The sequence below is a fragment of the Mustela lutreola genome, chromosome 5, assembly GCF_030435805.1.
Source record: "Mustela lutreola isolate mMusLut2 chromosome 5, mMusLut2.pri, whole genome shotgun sequence".
Taxonomy (NCBI): Eukaryota; Metazoa; Chordata; class Mammalia; order Carnivora; family Mustelidae; genus Mustela; species Mustela lutreola.
The window spans coordinates 11,460,998-11,487,897 of NC_081294.1; the positions used below are offsets into that span (position 1 = coordinate 11,460,998).

At 47.3% G+C, this 26,900-nt stretch overlaps 1 protein-coding gene across 4 annotated transcripts in view; it reads left to right on the forward strand.

Moving 5' to 3' along the window:
• The window catches only part of TRIO (trio Rho guanine nucleotide exchange factor), a 336,828-nt gene that overhangs the window by 139,684 nt on the left and 170,244 nt on the right, over positions 1-26,900 (forward strand). For all 4 annotated transcript variants that reach the window (XM_059173670.1, XM_059173672.1, XM_059173671.1 and 1 more), the window contains exons 8-9: positions 7,175-7,306; positions 19,456-19,686. In XM_059173670.1, coding sequence (XP_059029653.1) covers positions 7,175-7,306; positions 19,456-19,686 — 363 coding nt within the window. The remainder of the gene's footprint in view (positions 1-7,174; positions 7,307-19,455; positions 19,687-26,900) is intronic.

Genomic DNA, 26,900 nt, shown 5'->3' on the forward strand with positions numbered 1-26,900 from the left:
TCTCTGTTCCTTGGTTTTCTCATCTATAAAATGGAAATAAAAGTATGTACTTGAGAGGAATGTTTCCTCCTGTAAATGAGAGAATTCCTGTGAGGTGGCCGTGCGGTGCCCGGTGTACAGCGGTACTAACCGTGGTAGCCGCTGTGTGGTGCCCGGTGTACAGCGGTACTAACCGTGGTAGCCGCTGTCCTTTTTCCCTCCTCTCCCTTCTCCCCACTGTCCGTCCCCTTCCTCCTCTCCTCTTCTCCTCAGTACTGTCACCTTAGTATTCTAATACGACCCTCTGACAGCAAGTAACAATGCCTGAGTATGAGGTTTTAAATATCAGAGGTTTGCTTTTCTCAGAAAATAAGATGTTGCAAAGTCTGGGGAACTGGAGCTGTACAGCGATGTCAGGCCAGGATCTGCTCCTTTCGGGCTGCCTTGGTCTTCCTGCCATGGCCACAGACATGCTGCCCCAGCCCCTGCACCTCGAGCACGGCACCCACTGTAGTCGGGGAAGCATTATTTTCAGAAGGTCCCTCGCCTCCATTCCCACTGGCCAGGAGTGGGGTGCAGGCCGTGCCCTAGCTCTAGGAAGGGTGGGCAAAGGTGGGTGCGGCTTTTTCGCCTCCACAGTGGTAGGCAGGCTCTGCTGGCCGGGGCTAGGGTTGGAGAGTGGCTTTTGGATAGGCCGCTTCCAGTGTCTTCTATTGATGAAGCTATTTGTTTGGATTCAGAGTTCACGTTGGCTTCATCTGCCGATGTTCTGGTCAGAATACTTGAAGAGGGAACATCTAATATGTGCCCGTAACACTCCCCACGCCTCTCCAGGCCCCCAGCGAGCTCACTTAAGCAAACACTCTGGAGTAGCGCGAAAGGAGTGCTTTGCTCATGACTCAGACTTCCTAGTGGCAAGTGTGCGGGGCAGGGAGATACCTCCTCAAGTGGCGGAGAAGCAACACAGGAACTTTGAGCCGCCAGGAAGACATACGGGGGAGAAGTAAGGGCTTGCCGTAAGGGAGAAATACTGATTGGGGAGGATTTTCTGGTGTTGAGGGGAGACTACATTCGTAGGGATCTGTACTGATGGTGCTAGGCAGGAAATGGTAGTTCTGTAATCTAGAAGCAGTCCCTGTTGAGGAGTGAGGCCGGGGAAGGTAAGATAAAGGTCCCAGCTTGCCCAGGGTTTAGACAAGTCAACAAGAGTGTTGCACAAGACCCTAATTAGCAGTGATCTCGACTCTAGAAACCTTTCAAGTGTGAAGCAAGAGAGGAAACTAAATGGAACAGGAAAAGAAAAAAACAATAGTAGCCTCACGTGAAAGCTGTGAATAGGGACTTCCAGGTTCCAATGTAGGGTTTTTCACCTCCCTAAACTTAGGTATTTGATAGGCTTTATGATAAAGAATAAATAAAAGCCCACAGAGAAAAACAAGTTTCTTTTTTAAAAAGTAATAGGAAACCCCTTCAGCAGAAGCCCGCAGCGCGCTCACCTGTGCTACCGGCCATCGGCCAGAGGAGCATGCGGCATTGACCACGTCATGATGGGTGGGGGGATGCGCCGTCTGGTCCCTGCGCATCCATCACCTGGAATGGTAACATCTTAGGGGCACAGCAACCCCTGGAAGTCGAAGTGTGCTCATTGGTAGTGGGCTCACGGAAGGTTCCGTGAAGATGATAGAGCAAACGTGAGACAGGGCAAGCTACGTGGGCGAATGACAGAGTCTGAGCCACAGTAACACACAGGGAAGAATCCTGTAAACAGGATAGGATTCAGAATTGTAAGTAAGCCCCGAAGTTAATTGCTCTTCTAACTTGCTTGAGAATAATCTAGAAATGAGGGTGCCCTGGAGCATTTTTTTTTCCTCCAAAATTTTTATCCAAAATTTCAAAAGAGCATGGGGTGTTTTCATTTGGATAAGATGAATGACTGTAATTTATGGATTTGAAAGAAACGAAACTAGATGAATGCATTATTGAACACAATTTTGTGGGATCCTTCGTAAAGTCTAACAGTGCTTGAGTCTCTGTGCATATCGAGTAGCCAGAGAAGAAGCCAGAAGCCAGGTACAAGTGTAGGAACAGAGGGACCTGGTGTAGAGAGGCCCCAGCGTTTTTGATGGACCTCGACCAAGGCCTGCCCAGACATCTGAAATGTACAGGTGGGGCGTTAGAACGTGTTCGGAGTGCCTTTAGTCTTGACTGGAAATGTAGTGGGAATCTTCTCCTTCACTTAACAGAAGTAAGATCCTTGAAATTCTAATGCATGAAGGAAGATCACATCTACTCAGTACTTGCCCTCTTCCCAGGAGAGAAATAGCTCAGCTTTGGTCTTTTGTTAAAGTGCTTTGCTTTCCAGTTAACGATGAAGCTGTTTTCATATGCTCACTGGGGAGAAGACCAGAAACTTGGACATCCTAAGTTAGGTTGCCATCTTGGCCACCTCTCTGAACCCCATCCATATGTATCAGTGTGAAATGAAGTGTGATCAGGAAGGCCTGGAGCTCCACTGTGGGAGCCCGTGGTTCATGTTTGATGGAAGGAAGCAGCTTCCCTGTAAGGAGTGCAGCTCCCAGCTGGGGCGACACGTGCCCTGCCCTGCACAGCTGCGCTCCTCTGTCTCCTTTGTGGTCTCGGTGGGTGTTCTGGTGTTGGGCTTTGCTTGTGGTTTTATAAGCATAAATCTTGAGATGGAGACTAGCTGAGGAGAACATTGCCTTGGGCAGACGTCCTGGCCGTTCATTCGCTCTCAGGCCGCCCCCTCTGGGGATGCTCTGGGTGCCCTCAGAGTCTCCATTTGCAGGCTTGGAGACAGGGCTGTGGGGCTGGCGGTCTCACCGGTACATGGTGTTCACTGCTTTTGGTCACATGGCCTGTCTGCTGGATGGCCTCTTGATAGGGAACTTTCATAGCTAATGTCACTAGAATTACATTTTTATGAAACCAGAGAAAGTGATTGATTTTACTATACCTTCACATCTCCCGTTTTTATTATTAAACAAAAATGATCTGGGGTGTGAGGGTGATCTGGCTATGACATCTGCCACCTCACTGATCACCAGGGGAGATCTGGCTGGTGAGGCGGGTGTCCCCCTGCTCTGTCCCCGCTCCATGTGTGTCCCTCCCAAGGGCTGCTCGCTGCATCCAGGAGGGTGAGTGTTCCCGAAAGTGGATAGTCTTTGGTCAGGAGCATGCCAGTACCTGTGCTTTCCTGCTGGAACCCCCACACAGACCGTCAGGGTCCCTTTGTGGAAAGAAAGGAGGACAGTCAAACTTCGAGGTTCTGTGTGTGGCTGTCTGCCTTTCTGAAAAGGAAAAAAAAACCAACAAGGTCTAGAGCTGCATTCTCCAGTGTGGTAGCCAGTCACCACATGCCGCCATTGAAATTACTTAAAGTTTGTTAAAAGAATGTAAAAGTAAATTAAAATTCCATGCAGTGTCCACATCATGGCTGCTGGCTGCTGTACCGGACAGCACAGACAGACCTGCTGGAAGTTCTGTAAGTGCTGATAAAGATGTACCTTTACGTGAGCCTTAAATCTGATTACCTCACTTCATCTGTGAGTTTGAGAGCTCTGCAATTTGATAATAGCCAAAAATAAAGTGAGAGCCGGTATCTGTATAGTTCTTTAGAATTTACAGAGCTCTCTGACACAAATTGTCGTTTCTTCTTTAAATCTTTAAGCCCAGTGAAGTAGATGGGACCAGTGGTATTATTGTCCTTATATTGTGTTTGGGGAGTGATTTGCTTATGTTGGGACTTCTGTTGAGGTCTGTAACAGTCTTTTAGTTCCTAATGTAATAGAACACTCTTTATTCAGTTAATATCCTTATAAAACTTCACTTTCCATAAAAAGTTTTAGAAAAAACATTTATGGTAAACATCATCTATCCTAGTTATCCAGATAACTTTATCCTAAGTTAGGGTTGGAACTCGGAGGAAAATAATACTTCACTATTCCTTTTTGAATTTTTAAGGCAAATAATACACATGCAATTGGTCCCAGTTTAATGGTGTTTTACTTTATAAAAGTGTAGGCCTGACTTTTGGCTTGTGGACAAAAACAAAGATGCTCATGGAATAGAAAGGAATTGGAGTAATTATGCATAAAAATAAAAAGTTATTAAAGAGAACAGTTGTAACACACACAATCACCGGCATATTTTGCTTCAAACTGAGCCTGCCTCCTCCAAGTTACCGTGCTGATCCTGTCAGAGCTTTGCAGATGGGACAGGCTTCTCCCTCCTGTGCTCTTCACGCTCTTTAGAGAAGGGAGCCCGTCTCCCTTGGCACAACCGGGAAAGAGGGCCTGCTGATGAGTATTCAAGGAGCAGAAATGATGAAGTATTAAGGAAAAGTAGTAAATTGTAAGTTACTTTACTCTAGGCAAATATAAAACTTCTAGGGCAATATTTTCTAGAAGTGAAAACAAAAGAAGAAATTGAAATAAGAACTCTGGCATTTGAGTTCATATTTATATTAAACATGTATGTCTGTGTATATCTGTAATATTAAACTGGTGTTATTTTTCTCAAAGAAGAGAAAATCTCTCTAAACATTTGAAAAATTCCCATTCTGGGCAGTTTGTCTCTGTGTCTCCTAAATGAGCTAAGCACCTGTGCTCAGCTGTGCCCTGTCATGAGGCCTGCTGGGGCGGGGGTGGGGGGAGGTGGGCGGCGGGCGGCAGAGCAGGCCAGAGCGCTGAGCAGCTCCCACACTGGAAGCCCCCACTCTCAGCATATGGAGGGGAGTGGAATCAATGTTTATGGAAACAAACCTAATTAATGATTCGAGCTCTCCTGGTGAAGCTATGTCTATGTGTAGTAATTACTCTGCCCTCATCTGCTTGCCTCAGTTTTGCAAACTGACTGATCCAGACTTTTCAGCCTGTGTTCAGCTACACTTTAAAAAAGTCACCATTCTGCTGAGCCTCAGAGTTCCCAGTTCTGTAGCAGCTCCCAATTTGAATTCATGGAGAAGCATTGAATTCTCTTGCCCTTGCCTAGCTGGATACTGTGTGTTCACGTATTTAGGCATTTAAAGCATCAGAGGCTAAACTGGCTGCTCTGGTCTCCCTAGAGTACGGTAACCACCTCCTGCAACCGTCCTTTACGGAGTACGTACTCCCCTGGTGGTGTAGTCCCAACCATATGTCTCAAGATGGTGATACGTGCCCAGCCTGGGGGTGGAGAGGGTGGAAGGCCGTAGAATGGTCCGAGAAGTTCAGGGAATGAACACACCGGGCTGCCCCCCTTGCCCATCCTCAGTGCACATTATCGTATTAACTGGCCCAGAGAGGTTCTACTCGATATAGGTACTTACTGGACTTGGCCACCAGGATGCCATTTCCTTGGGGAAGACCTATTAGATGGAGATGGCTGTCCTGTGGCGTGGGTTCGGACTCTTTGAGAAACCATTCAGGGCTTAGAGCTTGTACTCTGGGGTCTCCAGTTGCCATCTCGTAAACAAGAGACAAATTACACTGCACAAAAGCCCTGTGAAACCATGCCCAGGTTTATGTCTGTCACTGGGATACTTCAGCCCAGTGCATTTAGGCGTGTGCAATCCCTTCTCCACAGTGGCTTCCTCATGGCAGGCCATCCCTCTCTACGTATTTAGGACCTGGCTGTGTTTTTTCAGGTGAATATAATCAGTACCCTTTCTAGATATTTGAAGAAGTTATAAGTTACTTTTATTACAGGCATATATAAAACTTCTCGATGTTTCTCTTTATTCATATTTGAGAAAGGTTTTCAATGATTGGTGTTTAATGCAGTCAGAGAAAAGGAGGGAAACCGAGATAACTCAGGCTCACCTGTTTGACATTTCTGGAATGCTCCACACAAGAAATCCCTAGAAATACGTGTGTGTCGTCCCACATGCACGCATGCGGAGGGGAAAGGTATAAGGCAGCCTTGTTCCTACTTCTCCGGGCCTGAAGGTGTTCGGAGGGCGCCGTAGCAAGGATATCCCCGGCGCTCGTGGTGGCTGAAGCATCAGCTGCTATCACAGGACGCAGAATGCCCTGCGAATTCCTTTCAAGCCCTGAGGTCTGCATAGAGATATTTTTCCGAGCCAGTACGTTATTGATAAAAGGATTTTTATAAACAAATTATTACTTGAGTGACTTGCCTGTTTTAAGTTCCTAAAAAAAGTCATAAGTAACTGGTGGGTGATTCTCCTATGTATTTTAAGAGAATCCTAGCACGTTTCCTGTCTAGCAGGTCCTCACCCAATTTCGAATAATCACCCTCTGCATTCCTTGGTAAACGTAGAAAGATGTCAGGGAATTAGAGTAAGTGAGGTGAAGCCCAGGGAAACGTGTCCATGCCTACTTGGCTTAATTGAATTAGCATCTTTAATGGGGTCTTCTGCCGCTTGCCTTTGCCACTTACCTGCGGTGGGTACTGATAGGGTCTCCCTGGAAGTCTGGCAGTGATTTCTCCACTCGATGAATCCCAGGGCTGTGGCACTGGCAGGGGCCGAAAACTGAGGAGAGGTCAGAATGACAGTCCTCAGCCAGGACTGCAGCTGAGACGTTTCCCTTCTCGTTTATGTGCAAAGTGGGAAGGACCTCTGGGTCAGTCCACCACCTCCCTCAGCCTTCTCGTGGGCTCGGAGGGCACGGCGGAGGACTTTGGGTGGCCTTCGTTTGGGCCTGCCGCTCTTCCTGTGTTTAGGTAAACGATCTCAGATACTCGGGCTTCTGCTAGCATCTCCGTGTTAGAGGAAAGCGGGAAGGCTGGGTGGAGCTCCTGGCTGGGGCCGAGGCACAGGGCAGCCGGGCCTCCATGCCCCCCACAGCTCGTGGCGCAGGCTGGTTGGCATCAGTGGGTCAGAGGAGGGCTGGGGAGTTAACTAGGAGGCCCAAAACAGAACTCAGGGCGGGGTGGCCCCAGGCGTGCTGCTCCGTGTGGGCCTCCGAGTGACCTGGGGTTGTCATTTCAGACAGCAGGTCTTTGGGCCCAGCCCCGCTCCTGCTAGAATGTGAGCTCGGGGTGAAGTCCAGCTGTGGTCTGAGGGCTCACCTCAGTACTGGCTGCGGTGGAGACTCAACCCTGCTGCTTTCTTGGACTCTCTCTCAATGACCCTAATTTCAAAACCATGTTTAAAAAATATGTACTTCTCAATATAAATTGCCATTGATAGAAGTAATCTTTTTTTTTTTTTTTTTTTTTTTAATCTTCCAAGTACATGAGCAACGTGGATTCGTGGTGTAAAGCCTGTGGTGAGGTAGACCTTCCCTCCGAGCTGCAGGATCTGGAGGACGCCATCCATCACCATCAGGGGATATATGAGCACATCACTCTTGCTTATTCCGAGGTGAGCCGGCAGTTCCACTCCGTTCAACTTGAGATGCGAGGCAACAGTCTTGTCTTCTCGTCCCAGGAGCTGGGGAGAAAGAAGACAGTTTTGTTTAGCCCAGACATGGCTTGTGGATTTTGTGTTAACATGCAGTTTGGTTGTGGCTTTTGAATGATGTGTGTGTCCTGGGACGGGGTTGTGGGGCTCCTGTAAAACGGGGTGGTCGGCCATGAGCTCGTTTCCCCTGCCCCTGTGATGTTTGTGGATTTCCTCTGGAGTTGCTTATGTTTTCACCTGATAAAGTGAGATTCCAACTTTCTGGACTGCATGTACTTTAAAAATAGGTGTTTTCACCTGCTATTCCATCTAGTTGAACCCAGTTTAATTTTCCTGAATGAAACTTTGTAGAAGGAGGGAAACCTGATATTGCCTCGTGTTCTAGATCAAAAAGAACACACTGTCTTTAAAAATTTTTTTTTTTTTTTTTAAGATTTGATTATTTGGGGGAGAAAGCACACAAGCAGTGGGAGGGACAGGGAGAGGGAATCTCAAGCCGACTCCCCTGCTGAGTGCAAAGCCCAATATTGGTCTCGATCTTGTAATTCTGAGATCATGACCTAAGCCAAAACCAAGAGTGCTCAACCAACTAAGCCAGCCCGGCATCCCAAAAAACCACATACTGGTTGAAGCTACTAGCTGCTTTAGAAATCTAAGTATAGCATTTTTTTTAAATTTTAATGTAAATTATTTCTTTACCCTGTCTTATTTTCTGCCCCCTTTCTCTGGGCGTGTTTTTTTTTTTTTTTTTAAGTTGTTATTTATTTATTAGAAAGAGGTCGTACACACACAGCAGGAGCAGGGCAGAGGGAGAGGGAGAGAGAGAATCTGAAGCAGGTTCCACGCCCAGCACAGAGCCCGATGCGGGCTCGATCTCACTACCCTGAGATCATGACCTGAACTTAAACCAAGAGTTGGACGCTTAACCGACTGAGCCACCTATGCACCCCTGGGCCTGGCTTTTTTGTGAGGACTTTATGGGATCACTTATTGCATGTTCACAACTCTGGGGCATGTGTCCTTGTTGGCTGTGCTGTTACAAATGAGGAGACCGAGGCTCAGAGATCAAGCGACTTGTGCCAGGTTAGCCCCTGGAAGTGGTGGAGCAGAGACACGAGCCCGGGCAGGCCGGCTCCATGCTCCCAGCCGCCACCCTGCTGCCTCCACGTGCCCTCACATGCTGGGCACAGCTGGTGCAGAGAGCCTGACGTGTGCCCGCCATCATCCATGGTATGGTCATCAGGCCGGTGAGACCAGTCTGCCTTTCTGACTCCCGTTAAATTCCCGGAGGGGGGTGCGGGTGCATGCTTGTCTTCAGCGAGGTGTCCCCCGCTCTCCCTTCATCGTGGGCGTCTGCAGCCGTGTATGCAGAGATGAAAGATCGCCAGAGACTCGAGTAAGAAATACGCAAAACCCTGTAGAGGGCAGGGCACAGAGAGGATGCTCAGTTTACCCATGTCGTCTTTGACCAGAACTACCGACACTGGTCAGAATCACAGGGAAGAAACTGGCCATCGGCTTTTCAGTCTGGCACTTCCTGCTTCACCAAGTGGCTGCCAGTCTCCTGTCCTTGGGCCCTGGTCTCCTGATCCCTTAACATCCTTGGGTGAATTGAACAGATGTATGGAATGGTTGTGATATTTGCTTCAGAATGTGGTCATATCTCCTGCCCTGAAGGTTAAAATCTACATGATTATTTCCCTGGCTACCTTTGTTTTTTTTTTAATTGTTTTTATTAACATATAATGTAGTATTTGCCCCAGGGGTACAGGTCTGTATATCATCAGGCTCACAGATTTCACCGCACTCACCATAGCACATAGCCTCCCCTATATCCATAACCCAACCACCCTCTCCCTCCCTCCCCACCCCCAGCAACCCTCAGTTTGTTTTGTGAGCTTAAGAGTCTCTTACGGTTTTTCTCCCTCCCGATCCCATCTTGTTTCATTTTTTTCTGGCTACCTTTTTATCCAAAAGATCTCCCACTCGTGCGTGTGTGTGTGTGTGTGTGTGTGTGTGTGAGTGTGAGAGAGTATTGCTTTATTTTGTCCCTGGAATTTAAAAGGAGTCCTCCGTATTATGCTTCTTAATTTTGTACCCAACCCAATGTACTTTAGTTAATTTAATAATCTAATTTATCAGGAACTATATAAATATTAGTGATAGCCTTTTTAATTTTGTGTGCTTGCTTATTTATTTATTTAATTTTTAGAGTGGAAAGGAGGAGCAGAGGGAAGGGGAAAGAGAGACTCTTAAACAGGTTCCATGCCCAGTGTGGAGCCAGATGTGGGGCTCGATTGCACGACCCCAAAATCATGACCTGAGCTGAAATCAGGAGTCAGACACTCAACCAACTGAGCCTCCCAGGTGTCCAGTGATAGCTTTTTTTTTCTTTTCTTTTTTTAAGATTTTATTTATTTGACAGAGAGAGATCACAAGTAGACAGAGAGGCAAGTAGGGAGCCGAGGAATTATGCTCTCTGCTGAGCAGAGAGCCTGATGTAGGGCTTGATCCCAGGACCCTGAGATCATGGCCTGAGCTGAAGGCAGAGGCTTAACCCACTGAGCCACCTAGGCTCCCCGAGTGATAGTTTTTTTAAACAGTAAAATGGAAAGTTGAACAGATCTATAATTTTTTTCATTGCGTTAGTTCTTGAGGATTATTGTGAGTTCCAAAAAAAAATAAAATACTAATTTCTTTCTCCCTAGCGTACCATCTCAAGGCATTGTCTGATTTTTGACCTGTAATCAGGAAAGTGAGTGTTTCCCGCCGTGTAACTGGGCTTTCACTCATCTACATATTAGTGATTTTCTTGGGAACTGTGTTTGGATTGCTCTGATAGGTTACAGACCCCTGTGGGGCTGAATAGTTCGCTATTAAGGTGCTTTGTAACCAGGCTCCGGTCTTAGAGGACACAACTTATGTTGGAGTCAGCCTGACCTGACCAGTGTCATTCTCTGGCTACCTTGGCCAGTTCAGTCTGCCTGGTGCCCTTGTGCTTCTGGCAAAGTACATGATTCTGGCACACTGACTTCTATAGGAATGGGGCATCTTGACGTGGGAGCTTCTTTTTACCTACTGTACAGTTTCATGGGAGTTTGTCTTGGTACAAAGTCTTAAATAATTTGATGGCAAGTAAACTGCTTTTCAGGCTGAGGGATTAAACCACAATTTTTCGCCTAAAAACATGTTTGCAGCTGAGCTATAAACTCAAGAAAACAGTAACTTCACCGTGAAATGAACAGAAAAGCCTTCCAATAGAACAGAACAAACTTTTTTCTTTTTAATTAGTGTTTGAAATAGTTTCAGGCTATAGAAGAGTGTTAGAATGGAACAGAGAGTTCCCATGTTCTCTTACCCAGATTTCTCAGTTTTTCACATTTTCCCCCATTTGTTCCATCACTCCTCCCCTCCCTGCTCTCTGGAGTAGGCAAACGAGCTATGTGGCAACACAGCCGTCCTTCCCCCAGACCCAGGGCTGTTTCCCAGGATGCTGTCAACAGCATGTGTCACACTTGGTGGACTCATCTCATTGGGTTCGTTTTACGGTGGAGCATTGTTTAGTCTTTGTGACAGGGTTCGGGAACAAAGCACCTTCGGTCTCTAGGATGACCCTCAGCCTCCTGCCCACCCAGGCAGTTTTCCTCCTGTGCTGATAAAAGCCCAGTGTCCCAGCAGGGGCACAGGATGCTGACCCCTCTTGCGCCACTGGTGTTGTTGACCATAACCCCTCGGTGAGGTTGGTGTCTGCAAGGTTTCTCCGGTGCAAAGTAGTCATTAAAAAGATTTGGTGTTGAAGAGCATTTTGTGGGAGATACACTGACCAGTGTTTCTCATCAGACTGCACCTGCCTCCGCCCCTCTAAGCTACCACTGCTGAGGCCGCCTGGTGGCCAGTGTTCCTCCTCCACTTACTATGTGCTCTGCTACTGTGAGAAAGAACTGTATTGTCTTTCTTTCCTACTTAATCATCATTTCAGTGTGAATGTATGGTATATTTATTGGGGTTATAATCCGATATTCTATTTTGATGCGTAAACTGTCCTCATTTAGGGAGCAGGAGCCCCTTTTTGCGTGTGATTTTGGGTCAGCTTTTGGTTTTTCTAATGCCCTTACCATTATTGGAGCACATCCTTACTTTCCGGTAGAATGTTCTCAGGCTCACTCCGTTCTTTCCGGGCCTCATCCCTGGGACCCACCATCTCACTGAGGAGCTGTAGGAGTTGGGCTGTGTGGGATTTAGAGACTAAGATGGGGGCGCTCGGGAGCGCCTGTTTGCTTGTGGGGCATCTGTGCACAGTTGGGAAACCCTTGTGCACGGCTGTGTCCCTGCACTCCCTTGCACGCTCGTGCCCACCCCACCCGGGACTGCTGCTGGATCGCACCGCGTCTGTGGTCAGGACCTGCATGTGTCCATACCAGTGCTTCCGTCCCTAATCCAGCGCGGTGGGGCTCTTTCCAGCCTTTCCCTTTCTGTGTTTACAAATTCCTTCTCAGACCACGGGAAGCCGGGCTCCCTTTACCCCCAGATGTATTCGCTGATTGTTCAGGGAGCGTATTTTCTCCATCCGCCCCATCTTCTAGCCACTTGGTCTGCGTTCTCTGTATGTGTCTGCCCCCTCCCGACTCGACTCCTCGGGGCCTTAGAAGGCCCTGCAGGGGACACCTGTGTTGGTGCCCCTACCTCCCCGCCTAGACCCTGGGAGCCATTTCCTCTACGCCAGGAGGGAGGGAGCAGAGAGGAAAGGAAGCACTCCTTCTGATTTTGAAGTGATTTTTCCTCTCCTGAATCAGTGGCGTTCTAACTGCAGGGTGCCACGCTTCGGAGATGCAGAGTCGCTGTCCGTGTTTAAGGGATGTCCGTACCGGTGGGGGTCCCTGCCGCAAGGCTTACCCAGCCCACGCCGGAGCCGGTCCTCACCCTGGTTTGAAGGGTTGCGGTCCCCCCAGGAGGCTGTCCTCCCAGGGCCACTCTGAGACCCTGCATGGGCGCGGGGTCCTCCAGGGGCAGGGACGCGGAGAGCGGGACTTCACCCTTCCCTTCTCTTCTCCTCTCACGTTCCCCTTCTCCTCCCGGAACTTTTTTCTTTAAACCGTGTCTGCAGTTTCCATTCTCTGGTGACACCGGTTTGCTGTGGGAAATCTTCCCAGCTTTTTTTTTTTCCAAGTCGCAAACCCCTGCTTCTCGGTGTTGCCACGAGCCCCGGCCCGTGGTGTTGCTGTTTGTGATTCGGCAGCGAGAGCGTGCATCTGCCCCGTGGACTTGCACTTGCCTCCCCTTGCCAGGGTCGGGGCTAATCCTGGCTGCCGAGGTCGATCACAGGAGAGTGAAGCAACAGACTCGTCTGGGGAAGCTATACTTTCAGAAACAGCATGTAGAGCATTCATTTCTAACACTGTTTTTGAGCAAACAAACTCATCAGCCACTTTCCCCACAAACTAAATTCCTGCGGAGGACTTTTAGCTCAGGAAGCCCGCGTGGCCCCGCACGCGGAACACGGCGGGCCGGAGTCGGGCGGGCGTGTCCGCACACCTGCCCACGGTCCTCGCCGCTGCAGCTGCAGCCACCGAGTCCTGGAGCGGGAGGACGGGAAGTGGCACGGCGGCCCGGGCTGCTCTGATCTGCAGTGATGTCAGGGTTTCGTTTCTGTACCAGCTTCTCCGTGTAGCAGATGTGCCGGCGACATCCTGCGCAGCTCTGGAGGTGACTGGTTCGCTGCCCATGAAGCCTGTCGGCCTCCTTCCGTGAGGCACTGCGTGCGTGGGTGACGGCACGATTAGTGTCCGCGGCATGTAAGGAAAGCAGCAAACTGAGTCACGTGGATAGTCCGCTCACTAAAACCCCTCGTCTTTGGTGTACGTGGAAGCTCGGTGGCCTTGCCGTACAGGAACTTCTGTAAACCGCTCGTTCCAAAGCCTCATTAAGTAATGCAGCGTTGCTCTTGCTCAGGGGCTGGGGTCAGCGTTTGGCGCGGTATCAGAGGTGCCAGACTGCGCAGCAATCTCTGCACACCCGCAACCTGGAAGCCGTGCAAGGGCTTGAAATAGGAAAGAGTAGAAAATGGCGGGCCCAGGTGGAATCTGCCACATAGCCAGTTCTCCGCATGGACCTGATGTAACTAACTGGGCTGCTGCAGCCGTTTCCTGTTTCCATCTTCTCTTGGTTTTACCTTTCGGAGAATCCCGGGGAGAGGGAGCAGAGAGTCAGACATGGTTGGAGGATCTGGTTGTGAGTAAGAAACCTAATAGCAGAAAGATCAAGAAACCTACCACTAGAGAACTTGGCCGGAAAAAAGAACCATCATCAGAGGGGAGCCGGGAAATCTGAAGGCAAAAATGTTGCTTTTCTCTCCGGGTAGCCTCCCTGATGCGTGGGAAAGTGCTGCTGCCAGGTCAGCGCCTTCCAGAACGTCATTGGCCTCTGTTATTGGTAGGACCTTCTTAGTGTAGCTGTCTTCTGCCAGGTTTAACCTCCTAATCCAGGGAGGAGGTGTTCCTGTTGGGCTGAGGACCATCGACCACAGCTTCAGAACGTGCGGACTCATCGTCACTCCTTCCTGTCACATTAGAACTTGGATTTCAGAATCATTTCAGCACGAGCTAGAAAGGCTAGTGGTGGCCGTGGAGCCACTCCCAGGCTTCACGTGGAGGGGTGTGCTCTGCAGGCCAAGCCCTGCCAAAAAAAAAAAAAAAATCAAAACAAATTGTGGTGGTTTGAGTTGATGCAAATGGTGCAACTTGTTTCCTGAAAGTTTCGAAGAAGGACTGGTGTTTCTTCACTGCATGCTAAGTGTCGTCATTTCTCATCATGCCTTTATATATTTTGTGTGTTTTGCTTGCTTGTTTGGGTTCTGTCTGGGGACTAACATTCCCTAGCACCTTCAGGTCTGCACCGCCACATTTGGACCTAATTGACGTATTGTAGGTCATATGTGGTCTTTGGGAGGTGGCAGTTTTTGCAGCCCTAAGCAATAATGTCCAGGTGCTATTCCCTTTCCGTAGATCAGAGCAGCCTTCTTACTTTGTGCACGTGAGGAAGACTCCTGGTGGAGTCTCTTAGCTCTAATCTGATTTACAGGAAATGTGGAGCACCACATTGATTTACAGGAAATGTGGAGTACCCGAAGTAAGAATAGGCAGGTCTCTGTGGGGTGCGGTGGAACACACAGGAATCCAAAGATCCCCAATTTTACAAATCTTATGTGGAGTTTGATTAAAAGCAAATACTCAAGGGGTGTCTGGGTGGCTTGGTTGGTTAAGTGCCTGCCTTTGGTGCAGGTCATAATCTCCGGGTCCTGGGATCGAGCCCCGTGTTGGGCTCCCTCTTTAGCAGGGAGCCTGCTTCCTTCCTTCTTGCTCTGCCTCTCTCCTTGTCCTTGCTTGTATGCTCTCTCTCTCTCAAATAAATACAATCTTAAAAAAAAAAAAAGAAAAGAAAAGAAATTCGAGGATCAGACCATTATTCTGGATTTTTAACACTTAAGAATTTTCATTTGTCCTAACTAATTTAGTTACTAGAACATGTTAGTTCATACACCTATAGAACATTATTAGTCTTTGTAAAATGCAATTTGCAGTATCTGTGAAGTCCTCGAGCACTGTTTTCCAAGCAAAACAAAGAGCAGAACCTGAAAAAAATGGGTTAGTTTGATTTCTTCAAAAATTCTAGAAGTCCTGTTATTTGTTAATAAAGGTTGATCTTTTTCTTGCGCTAGTATCCCTTTGTGGGACAGGGTTGAACTGCCTGAAAGCTAGAAAATTATTTTTAGACAAAACATATAACTTCAGTAAATTAACTCACCTGGTTCAATGATTAAGAAATCTAGAACTGCCTCACATACTATAAATGTAGCCTATTTGTTTCAGTACTTAAACTATATAGTAATATTTTGGCTGCTGTATACTTTAGAGTGTCTTTCATTATTTCTCTTCTGGTTATTTTGTACCATTTAAAAGTCTTTATTTCTTTGCTATAGAATGGTAGCCTTCATAAATATGTAGCATATTTTTTCCTTACATAATACTACTGTACTAATGAAGGCAGACGTTTTACTGCAAGTCACTAAAATAGAAGTGATATCCTTTATGGGCTTGCGTAGCTTCTTTTCAATTGACACATCTACAAAAGCTGTACTGAGTGGGGCGTCTGGTTGGCTCGGTTGGTTAAGCATCTGTCTTTGGCTCAGGCCATGATCTCGGGGTCCTAGGATTAGCCCCACGTTGAGCACCACCTTGGGCTCCCTGCTCAGCGGGGATCCTGCTTCTCCCTCTGCCCCACCCTCCCACTGGTCGTGTTCTTTCTCTCTTGCGCATGCTCTCTCCCGAATAAGTAGATAAAATCTTTGAAACAAAAATGAAAAAAAAAAAAAAAGCTGCACAGGGACAGAATTGTGTCTGAAAAGTCTGTTGGAGAAATGCTACAGTGAGCATGTGCCCGAGTCGCGCGCTGTGTGCGTCTGGTCTCAGTGGGCGTAAGCGATGTTCTCTTGCCTGGAATCCGTCTGCCACTGACAGCACCAGCGGTCACACTGACACTGGCACCTCAGTCCCTGCCTAGGAATTCCCAGAAGGCGGGGTTCTACTTGTAAGTTGTCTTATGTTGAGGTATTTGTGTGTTCACGTTCTGTGTGTGAACTCAGCTGTTTCCCACCACCCATCCGTCATGAGCCAGCGTGTTCTTCTAAACCTGATAATGGTATCTGCTCCAGAGCTCTGCTACGTATTGTAGAGACCCCCAAGGGAAGACAGATTCATTGGAATATTCTTGCTCGGATTATTTATTTATTCATAGTAGAACATTTATGGTGTCTCCCGAATGCCTGAGGGCACCTGCTGAGGCCTGAGAATTTTGTATTTCTAGTGTATGTTGTAAAACAGTGGCTTAAGATAAGGTTGCTTTCTGCCAGTGTAGAAGTCCCAAGGCTGGCATTCAGGGCTGGTGCAGTAGCTCTGTTAGTAAGAGATCTCTGGATACAGTTGTCTTTTGCCCTTTTAGCAGGGAGGCTGCCATTCTTAAGGCTGCCTCAGCGGTATTAATAGCTGCCAAAGCTCCATTCGTCTTCACCAAGTTCTTGGGAGCAGGGAGGGGAAAGAGGCAAGAGGGGCTGAGCATACACCACCCCCAAATGTCTTTCCTGGAAGCCCCCTCGACAATTTTTATTTCTGTGTGTTGGCAACTCTTGCTTGTAAGTGAGGTTGGGAAATGCAATTTTATACTGGGCAATTGCCAACCCTGGCGATCAGGGTTTGGCTGTCAAGGAGGGGCCAGTGGACTTCGAGGAGGTAACTGCCTCCTCTGCCATACCTCTGATCTATATCCTTCTAACACATATTCACCAAATTGTATGCTCTGTAGGTTTCTTGACTTATGTTTGTTATAAGGAGTAAAACTTAGAGGAAATATTTCTAGGAATTCTTACTAGGCTCTATAGAATGTGAAGTGTGTGACTTGGACACTGATTTCTTTTTTTTTTTTTTAAGATTTTATTTATTTATTTGACACAGAGATCACAAGTAGGCAGAGAGAGAGGGAGAGAGGAAAGCAGGCTCCCTGCTGAGCAGAGAGCCCGATGCGGGGCTTGATTCCAGGACCCTGGGATCATGACCTGAGCTGAAGGCAGAGGCTTTAATCCTTTGAGACACCCAGGCACTCCAGGGCACTGATTTTCAATCCTAAGAGAAGCTACACCCCTCAATGATTAACAAAACATTTTCTGATGCCTGCTATAAAAAAATGTATGAATAATCTATCTTCACCTAAAATTTATGTGTGTACACATATGTAAATCACATATGCTACAGTATAAATTAGAGACAAAGGTGATTTATAATAAAATGTGTTCCTATAAATGCCTAAGGACATGCACAAAAGAAGGAAAAAATAGGTATTAAGATCTTTATCTACGTTGGCCATAGATCAAAAAACCATTGCGAATATAGCAAGTGCAGATTGGACATGAGTTATATTGGTGACTCCGATAGAGAGAATGGCATTATCATGCTGCTAATTTGAAATGGTAAGCAGCTCTTACAAATTTCAAAAGAAAACCAGGCACTGCCTTGCTTTGATGAACATGGTAATCGCATTCCTGGAAAAATCAGTGTATGTTAGAGTAGCCAAAAAAAAAAAGAAGAAGTAGAAGGAAGGACCTACACGCGTATATGCTAAATAGAGCCCAGCTCAGACAGTTGAGCAGGAAAGATCTTCATTTCGAGGTAATATCCTGGCTCTCTGGATCCTTCCCCACGAGTCCCTTCCCAGATCCATCACGGTGCGCCCCTCTCCACATCCCTCTCCACTGTATAGAAAATGCCCATGTGAGTTTCAGTGACTCCTGCAGAAAGCTCTCTGCTTTAGAACAGCTCTCTGTTTTCAGTATTTTTGCTGTTACACATGCCTGATACTGAGTGGTTTAGTTGGTTCTTTTTCCCCTGTTTTCTTTGGTTCTGTCACCTTGGCTGTTTCTGGTGACGTTTGTGTCTTGGCGTGTTTGATCAGTTTTAATCTAGGAAGGCTGACAACCAGCCTTCGTGGGGAATAGTCAGCACTTCCCACGGAGGTCTCAGAATTAGGTCTTAGAAATCAGACACATTCCATTGCAGCATGACTGGAGGTTGTAAGACCCTGGAAGGCTCTTCCATGGGCTCCTGGCTGCTACCGGCTTCCTGTGTCGGTGTGTTCTGTTCCCTTCCTCCTCCCGCTCCTGCGGGTTTGCCTCTGAACCCTGCTTGTGTCTGTCCGCAAGGCTCCCATTTGCTCCTCCTTTCCATAGAAACCCAGTGAGGTTTCCAGACTCAGCAGTATCTGAGCACAGGGATGAAGGTGAGGGCTGACACAAGAAGCCCCCAGATCACAGCCTCCTACATTGTAGGCCACGTAGCTTTTCTGTTGTCTGATGTCATATTTTTTTTCTACCGCATCTGGCATAGTCCTTTATAAATCTGAAGCAGCACTTAAATATGAAAAATACGTAGTGCTTTTCTTTCCATTTTCCACTTTTATCTTTTGCTTATTTCTTTGGCTACTGTGAATGCTTTTATTTCAATGTAATTTGGGAGTTAGCTGCCAGAGTATAGAAATAATACTGAAATCTGTTTTAAAAAATGATGGCATTTTGGGGCACCTGGGTGGCTCAGTGTGTTAAAGCCTCTGCCTTTCGGCTCAGATCATGATCCCAGGGTCCTGGGAGCCCCATCAGGCTCTTTGCTCAGCAGGGAGCCTGCTTCCCTTCCTCTCTCTCTGCCTGCCTCTGCCTACTTGTGATCTCTGTCAAATAAATAAAGTCTTTAAAAAAAAGGATACTTTAAAAAAAATAAAAAATGATGGCATTTTAATTAAAATTTCTTTAAGTTCATGAATGAAGTAATGACACTTTTTTTTTTTTTTTTGTAAAGATTTTATTTATTTATTTGGCAGACAGAGATCAGAAGTAGGCAGAGAGGCAGGCAGAGAGAGAGGAGGAAGCAGGGAGCCTGGTGCAGGGCTCAGTCCCAGGACCCTGAGATCATGACCTGAGCCGAAGGCAGAGGCTTTAACCCACTGAGCCACCCAGGCGCCCCTAAAATGACACTTTAAAATTTTTATCCTGTGAGGTAAAATTGCTATCCAACTACATCAGAAAGTTTAAGTACAGATTCTTTGCCAAGGGCTAGATAGTATTTTTTTAACTGAAGTTTTGAGATTCAGTGTTAAAACTGCTCCACTGTGATTGTTTAATTCTAACAATATCTCCAGAGAAAATTGTTACATTTGAATTTTAATTTGCAGATAACTCAGCAATGTAATTATATTAACTGACATGTGCCACTTAAGGCAAAATATGATGTTTATTCAGTACGAATGGCATCAACTATCATGTATGAAAGTGAACATTCTTTTAACTCCGTGTTCGACCACATTTGGTCCTGTGGCATCACTGGAGAACTGAGGGGTTTGTTTTAGATTTTATTTTGTTCTTTATAAAATACATCTTTGAGTAAAACTACAGTTATATTTGTGTATGAGTGTGAGTGGTGTGTGTGCGCGCGCACATGTCTCCGCACGCACTGCCCGGGTCACGGCCTGGGTAAAGCGGCGGCCCTTGGCTAATCGCCCCTCTGTTTTGTCGGAAGGTGAGCCAGGACGGAAAGTCGCTCCTCGACAAGCTCCAGCGGCCTCTGACCCCCGGCAGCTCCGATTCCCTGACAGCCTCTGCCAACTACTCCAAGGCCGTGCACCACGTCCTTGACGTCATCCACGAGGTGCTGCACCACCAGCGGCAGCTGGAGAACATCTGGCAGCACCGCAAGGTCCGACTGCACCAGAGGCTGCAGCTCTGTGTGTTCCAGCAAGACGTGCAGCAGGTCAGTCTCTGGGCGCTTTGCCGCGGGGGGACGGAGCTGGGCGCTTGGGGAGCGCGTACCATCCCGGGCGATCTGTGCTGAGAGCTCAAGCGGGGGAGATGGGGGGATCGCACACATACGTGCACTCGCACACATATGTGCACACGCGCGCGCAGCTGCTTTGCTTTCCGTGAGTGGCCGTGGTGCTGACGATGTGTGCCCGGGCTTCCCCAGCTGCTAGCTCGCGTAGGCAGAGCACGTGAGCCGGGGCAGGGCCGCCGCTGGGGACTGGGGCATGTGTTCCTGAAGCAGGTCGTCCCCAGTTACCCTGACTGCTGAGAATAGTGCCAGAGGGGCAGTAAGCTCTCCGCGCGCCCCTTCCCACTTGGAAGGCCCTGAGGTTCCCGGTGCGCTGCAGGTGCTTAAGAGGTTCGAGTCTAGTTCACAGAAAGTGGAGTTAGGACTATCAGTGTCTAAGCAGTTTTCATCTTGTTTGTTACTGTTACAAAAGTAAGCGTAAGCCTAGGCCCTAGTACTGTTCATGCCTTTCTTATGGGGTAGAGAGGATTGGCCTGCTGCCGGGGTTTTGAGGGTTAAAGCTGTGGTAGCAGGTACAGTACGGTACAACTTTTGTGAGAAACAAGATAATAGTTGTGTCCTTGCTCTAAAATAGAGGGAAAAAGGGTGTGGATGAGGTGTTGACTCTGGGGCTGGGAAGATCCTGGGGTATGTGTGCAGGGAAGCCCGAGGAGGTGGTGGGCAGTCACGCTGGTAAGTCTGGAACAAAACCTCTCTCTCTTCCCTGAGCTACCAGGAGCATTGCTCAGACATGTACAGGTTCAGATTTCATTCCCCCCACCTCGTGTCATCCAAGGGCCAGTGGGCTTTCCTGCTCAGTGGGCCGAGATGGTGGAGAGTTGTGGTGTGTTCCAATGAGCACATAGACTCTCCTGTATTTCATTGAACGTCATTCTTCACAGAATGTGAGCCTGGTGAGTTCAGAATACTTTAAATTGCTCTATAACTTTTTTTAATTTTCACATACAGTGCTTTGATTCTGCTTATGGGTGTTTGAGTTCTCTGAAGATTCCATGTACCACGTGCCTCAAAAATGATCATTTTGATGTTATTCATGTTTCTTTCCAATGCTCTTTTAATTAAAGAGGATAATAGCCAGGGAAAGAATATAGCTTAGGGAGTGAACAGGGAGAGTCAATGTCAGGGAGTTATTTGTGAGAAAAGAGGTGTTGTGGTTGAAAGCATGAATATTAGCTTCTCCTAATTGTCTAAAAACTTCTATAGACCATGAAGTGTTAATAGTTTCAGTGCAATTATTCAAAGATTTTCCCACTCACCTCTCTGTCCCTTGGATCAAGTGTTCTTTACACACGCATGGACCAGCATGCCTTCTGGACTTATGTCTGAAGCAGCAGCAGGGGCTCCCCTTCCCGGGTCACCCCAACTTTGGGCTCCACAGGGTGCCAGGCGCATGAGAACAAGCCACTGGGCAGTCTATGGTGGGGGGAGGCACCTTTGGGAATAGGCTGAGGAGTCTAGCCATCTAATTTGGCACCAAGTACTTAATGCCCTTGAATTTGAAACACCAAACATTACATTTTATATGTAGAAAGGTAATTATGATAATTATGAGACTAGTTCTTTAAGCTAGATTTTTTTTTTTCTCAAACATCAGTAGGTTGGGTTGGATGTCAGCGGGAGAAAGTGTTTTGCAATACACATAATGCATATATGGTCCTATTAGCATTCCATAGAAAATAGATAATTGCTCGTTAAGGGAAACATTCTTTTGATTAAATGATCTGGAATGGTCTGGACATGTTATGCAAACAGGAAATTGCTGTGTAGGCTTGACTTGTGGAGCAAGAACTGAAGTTGATAAGATTACGCAAAGTAAGCACTTTACCTCGAAGGAGTCCATAGGATGTCAGAACCAACAGTGTGTTTCTGAAACTGAAGCAATTATAACACGTGGAAACTTTTGCTATTTTGAACATATAGACTGGGAGAGGTAAGCTGAGAATAAATGGGGAAAAAAAACAACAACAACAACCAGTAGTCCTTATCAAAGACATTGTCAGCCAAAGGTAAATTTGTAAAGACGAACACAAAATCTACAAAAAATATTAAGTCAACTAGGTACCACAGGTGCTTTTAAAACTGCTTGGTTGTTTTGAATAATGCAAAGGCATCCATAAATCCTGCTGAGAGAAATGATGGAATGATGACACTTTTATGGAAACAGCCCTCCCAAAGAGAACAGAGGACGTGCTTGTTTGTGGAGAAATCTTCCAAAGAATAGAAGCCAGAGGGTCAGTAGTGTGTTCTCCAGGAAGAATGTCATGATCTTCGAAGCATGAATAATTTTGGTTTAGTGTTCAATTTTTTTTTCACAAGGTAAGGGAATGCTCTGATTCTGCATGGAAGGTGTTTCAGATACCCAGATGCTGGGTGGGGGCAGGGGCGGGGAGGCCCCTGCTGCCGGGCCCCTTGCCTTTGGAGGAGTGGGCTAGGGACGGACTCAGACACACATGCTGCCTGCTGGCAAGTAGAACCCTTCGTCACTGTTCACTGGAAAAGAAAACCAATACCCTGCCACCTTTCTTGTTGGTAGAGCAATGGATGTGTTCCCATTGCCTTGCGTTCACTGTTGGAGCCGCCCTCCGTGGGTTGCGCTTGTGTTCCTGCCGTGCAGTTATCTCCATGGTCGCTCCTCCGGCAGCAGTTTGGCTGACCTTGTTCAAGGGCGAAGATGTGTGTGGAAGTAGCCCACGGTGGTCTGCTCGCCCGCTTCTTTTCCTCCTCCCGCTGCAGTCCGCCACGGGTGCCAGTTACTCACTCCAGCACGTTGGGCAAGGTGGATGGGCCCCAGAATTCTCTTTCCTGAAGTAGGCAGCCCTCCCCAAGAAAGCCTCCCACCGCCACCCCCACCCGCGAGTGTGAATGTCACCCCTTTGAGTTACTTCATGGAAGAACTCCTTCCAGGCTGATGTGGGGCCATTAACTGAGAAAACAGTGAAACAAATCCAGTTTCTTCTAGATTCTTCTCACCCACATTTCATTCCTTTTTCTTTTTCAAATGTGTGACAGTCAGACATACAAAGGTAACTGTGTTGCATATGTCAAAGGTCTTTTTCTCGAGGAATTGTAATCTAGTAAAAGCAGATCATTTGATAGTCTAATAAATTATACCATAACGTGCTCAGATTTAGTGTTTAATGCCTCTGGTTGTTGCCAGGTATAATTTCGCTCAGGCGTGGATGTGAGTCATGCCTCCGACGGGGTTCGCTGGCGTGAGGGAGGGAGTGGGAGGGAGCTCGCCGCCCTCCTCCATGTTACCTGCCTACCTTGCTCAGGCATCTTGAGGGTGACTATCTGTGCTTCAATGATTTGTGCGAACAGGGGGGTTCCAGAAAGCCTCGTCTGTCTCCGTGTCAAATGTCAGGGGTCTGGTATACAGGGCAAGTGAGGAGACCCGTAATAGAGGCGCAGGTTGTGAACACCTTCACGGGAGAGGTAGGTTTGGAGCTGCTCGTTGAAAGATAGGTAGGAAGTTAGCAGGCCGAGGACCGGGCAGCGGGGCCTGCGCTGAGATTCGAGGCCCAGAAGGCCAGGGCCTGTCCACAGAGCGGCAGACAGCCCGGCGTGGGTGGAACCGAGGGGTGTGGAGGTAGGAGACGGGGCAGGTGCTGGGAAGGTGACCTCATGATGAAAGCTTGCGACATGGCTCTGTAAGCGTCGGGATGCCAGTGAAGGGGCGCGGCGCACCTTGCCTGAGTGCTGTATGTGGGGGCCAGGGCCTGGGTGACGTGTGAGTGGCTGTGAGGCTTACGCGAGAAACACGTACGTGGCATCCGGCTTGTCTCAGTGCTTCGGGGGCTTACTCACGGGTCCGTTGCTTGCCTCTCTGACTCTCATAGCCACTCTGTTGACCCAGCGCTTCCCCCCTGCTCTGCTGAGCTCACACCAGGCAGGGCCTGTGCCTCGTGCATTTTGACGCGATGCTCTGGGCGGTGGTGGGTGGAGGACAGGATGCTGCATGGCTTAGAACGCTCGCCCTGTTTGCAGGGAGGCAAGTGGGTGAAGGGAGGGAGGCTGCAGTTGAGGAGACTGGCTGAGTCCCCTCGCGGCCGTCCGTGCGGGTCGCGGAGGAGTCGTGCAGAGCAGCAGTGTGAGGTCCATGGGGCGCTGATCTGGGTTTTACTCACTGCTGTTTCCCAAGTGTCTGGGATTCAGTTCAGTAATTGTCAAATGAGTAAATGGATAGATGAAGAAATTTAAGGAATCACCCAATTTTTCTAATTAAAGATTCTTCTGGGTTAAAAGCTTATTAATTCTGGAATGGGGGTGGGTTGGCCTTATGTTGGAGACAAGTGATCTAACTAGGAGATCTGCTTGAAAGAATAGGAGTGTTGCTTGATGTTGGGGAATCAGGGGTGGCTCAGGAAGGAAGGGATAACTTCAGTGCCTGGCAATTGTGCAAATGCAGTGAGGTCTTAGTACGGATTTTGGCCACTTGAATACAAAGTGAGGGTCTTAAATGCTGCAAGGGGAGGGAAGTCAGGATATGCCATCAAGGCAAAGAAAGAGGTTTCAGGTGCCCAGAAAAGCTATTTTACTGGTTTCCCTTGGGTCCTACCTCGGCTGCTATCCTTATGCCACTAAAGGCATCTCATTGTGATGCTTGATGTAGGAGTTCTTGGTTGGTATCACCCATAATGGACCTAGCTTTTGAGCGAAGGTTTCTGAACCTCATTGTCCTTTGCTCATTAATTTAAGTCAGGAGGGTGGGTTTTTCTCGTCCCACTCACCAGAATCATTATATTGCCCTACCTACTTAACATTCTCTTCTGTTTACATTCCCACGCTCACAGTTTTGATGTGGCTGGTGATAAGAGTGGTTAGAGGATTACCATCTTTTGTGAGAGCTTCTCCATTGGAATTAGGGAGTGCTGGAGGGTAAGTGTTCGGGGACCTGCTGGGGGCCAGTGGAGGCTGGCGCTGGTCTTCCTGGTGGGGTTAGAGCCAGCTTTAATTACCTTTTGTGATAGTGGACTCGGGAGACACTTGACTGTGAGGGTAATCTTAGTATCCAAGCTCAGAAGGAGCTAAAAGCCAACAGTGGGAGTTCAAAGGGTGGCAAATGGGTGAATTTCTTCCCCCCAAGCAGACAGAATCCAGGACTATAGGATACATGAGCTGGCTCTGTGAGCCAGCAGGACAGGGAGCTGGAGCCCAGGGAATTGGGGCAAATCGGAAGTGAGCAGGGAGCAGAGGTCGTCAAGCCCTTGAGGACCTCTGTGCTGAGGAGCAGGAGAGCCCAGAAAACCCCAGGCCCCGTGGGATTCCCTTTTATTGAGTGCCAGCCACATTGCCTGGGGCTCCGAAGTGGAAAATGCACAGGGATTAGCTGGACAGGGGATAGTGCACGCCTGCACACGTGTTCAGTAACAAGACTAGCTGTGTATAAGAACTTCAGTGTCCCAGAGTAAGACCTGGACATAGGAAGATTTGGCCAGGGGTGGATAACTCTGGACTCTCTTATATTCAGTTCCAAACTAGGAATGGGAAAGATATGGATTAGCCACTATTGACAGAATAATGATTTCGTTGGAGTTTGATGGGAATATCCAAGATCAAGACTATTTATATGAATAATAACCTACCTACCAGCCTCCTCCTTCCTTTCCTTCCTTAGCTTTTCTGTTTTCTTTAAGAAATTTCATGTACTTATGTAATTAAAACTAGGGTTATAACCATGAGAGCTGGTGATTTAAATAGTTTTAGAAGATAGATGGGGAGGTAGATGATGTAAAAGTTTGAAGTTCTGCCAACTCCTCTTTTTTTATTAAGTTTTTAATTTTAATACCAGTATAGTTAGCACACAGTGTTATATCAGTTTCAGGTGTACAGTGCGGTGACTCAGCAGTTCTGTAATCACTCGGAGCTCCTCGTGACAAGTGTGCTCTTCAGTCCCCGTCACCTTTCCACCCTCCTTCCCCCACCTCCCCTCTGGTAACCGTCTGTTTGTTCTCCGTAGTTCAGAATCTCTTGCTTTGTCTCTCTCTTTTTCTTTTCCCTTTGCTCATTGGTTTCTTAGATGCCACATATGAGTAAAACATGGTATTTGTCTTTTTCTGACTAACTTATTTCACTTAGCATTATACTTTTTAGCTCCATCCATGTCATTGCAAATGGCAAGATTTCATTCCTTTTAATGGCTGGATAATACTCCATTACATAGCTACACGCTTCCATTACACCTCTTTAGTAACCTGTCAGTGGACACTAGGCTGCTTCCATAATTTGACTGTTGTAAATAACGCTGCTATAAATATCAGGGTGCTTATATCCCTTTGAATTAGTGTTCCTCTATTCTTTGGGTAAATACCCAAGTAGTAGTGTGATTACTGGTTGGTAGGGTAGTTCTATTTTTAATTTTTTGAGGAAATTCTATACTGTTTTCCAGAGTGGCTACACCAGCTTGCATTCCCAGTAACAGTACAAGAGGGTTCTCCATTCTTCTGCATCCTCGCCAACATCTGTTGTCTCTTATGCTTTCAATTAGCCATTCTGACATGTTTGAGGTGGTTTCTCATTATAGTTTTGATTTGTAGTTCCTTGGTGATGAGTGATGTTGAGCATCTCTTCGTCTGTCTATTAGCCATCTGTATGTCTGCTTTGGAGGAATGTCTGTTTGAATCTTCTGCCCATTTTTAATTGGCTTATTTGTTTTTTGGGTGTTGAATTGTCTAAGTTTTTTATGTGTTTTTTGGATACTAACACTTTATCAGATAAGTCACTTGCAAATATCTTCTCCCACTCAGTAAGTTGCCTTTTAGTTTTGTTGATTGTTTTCTTCACTGTGCAGAAGTTTTTTTATTTTGATGATGTCCCAATAATTCATTTTTGTTTTTGTTTCCTTTGCCTCTGGAGGTATATCTAGAAAAATTTTGCTATGGCCAGTGTCAGTGAAATTATTGCCTATGCTCTCTTGTAGATTTTTATGGTATCAGGTCTCACATTTAGATCTTGAATCCCCACCAAGCCCTCTGTGAGCCTTCTTCATTGACTTCATGTGTGTTCCCTTCTAGCCCAGAAAGTGTACATGGAGCACGTGTGCCTGACATTTCATATGCTCTTGGATTAAACAAAAGTAGCTCTTAAGGTACCTGGGTGGCTCAGTCAGTTAAGCATGTGACTCCTGATTTTTAGCT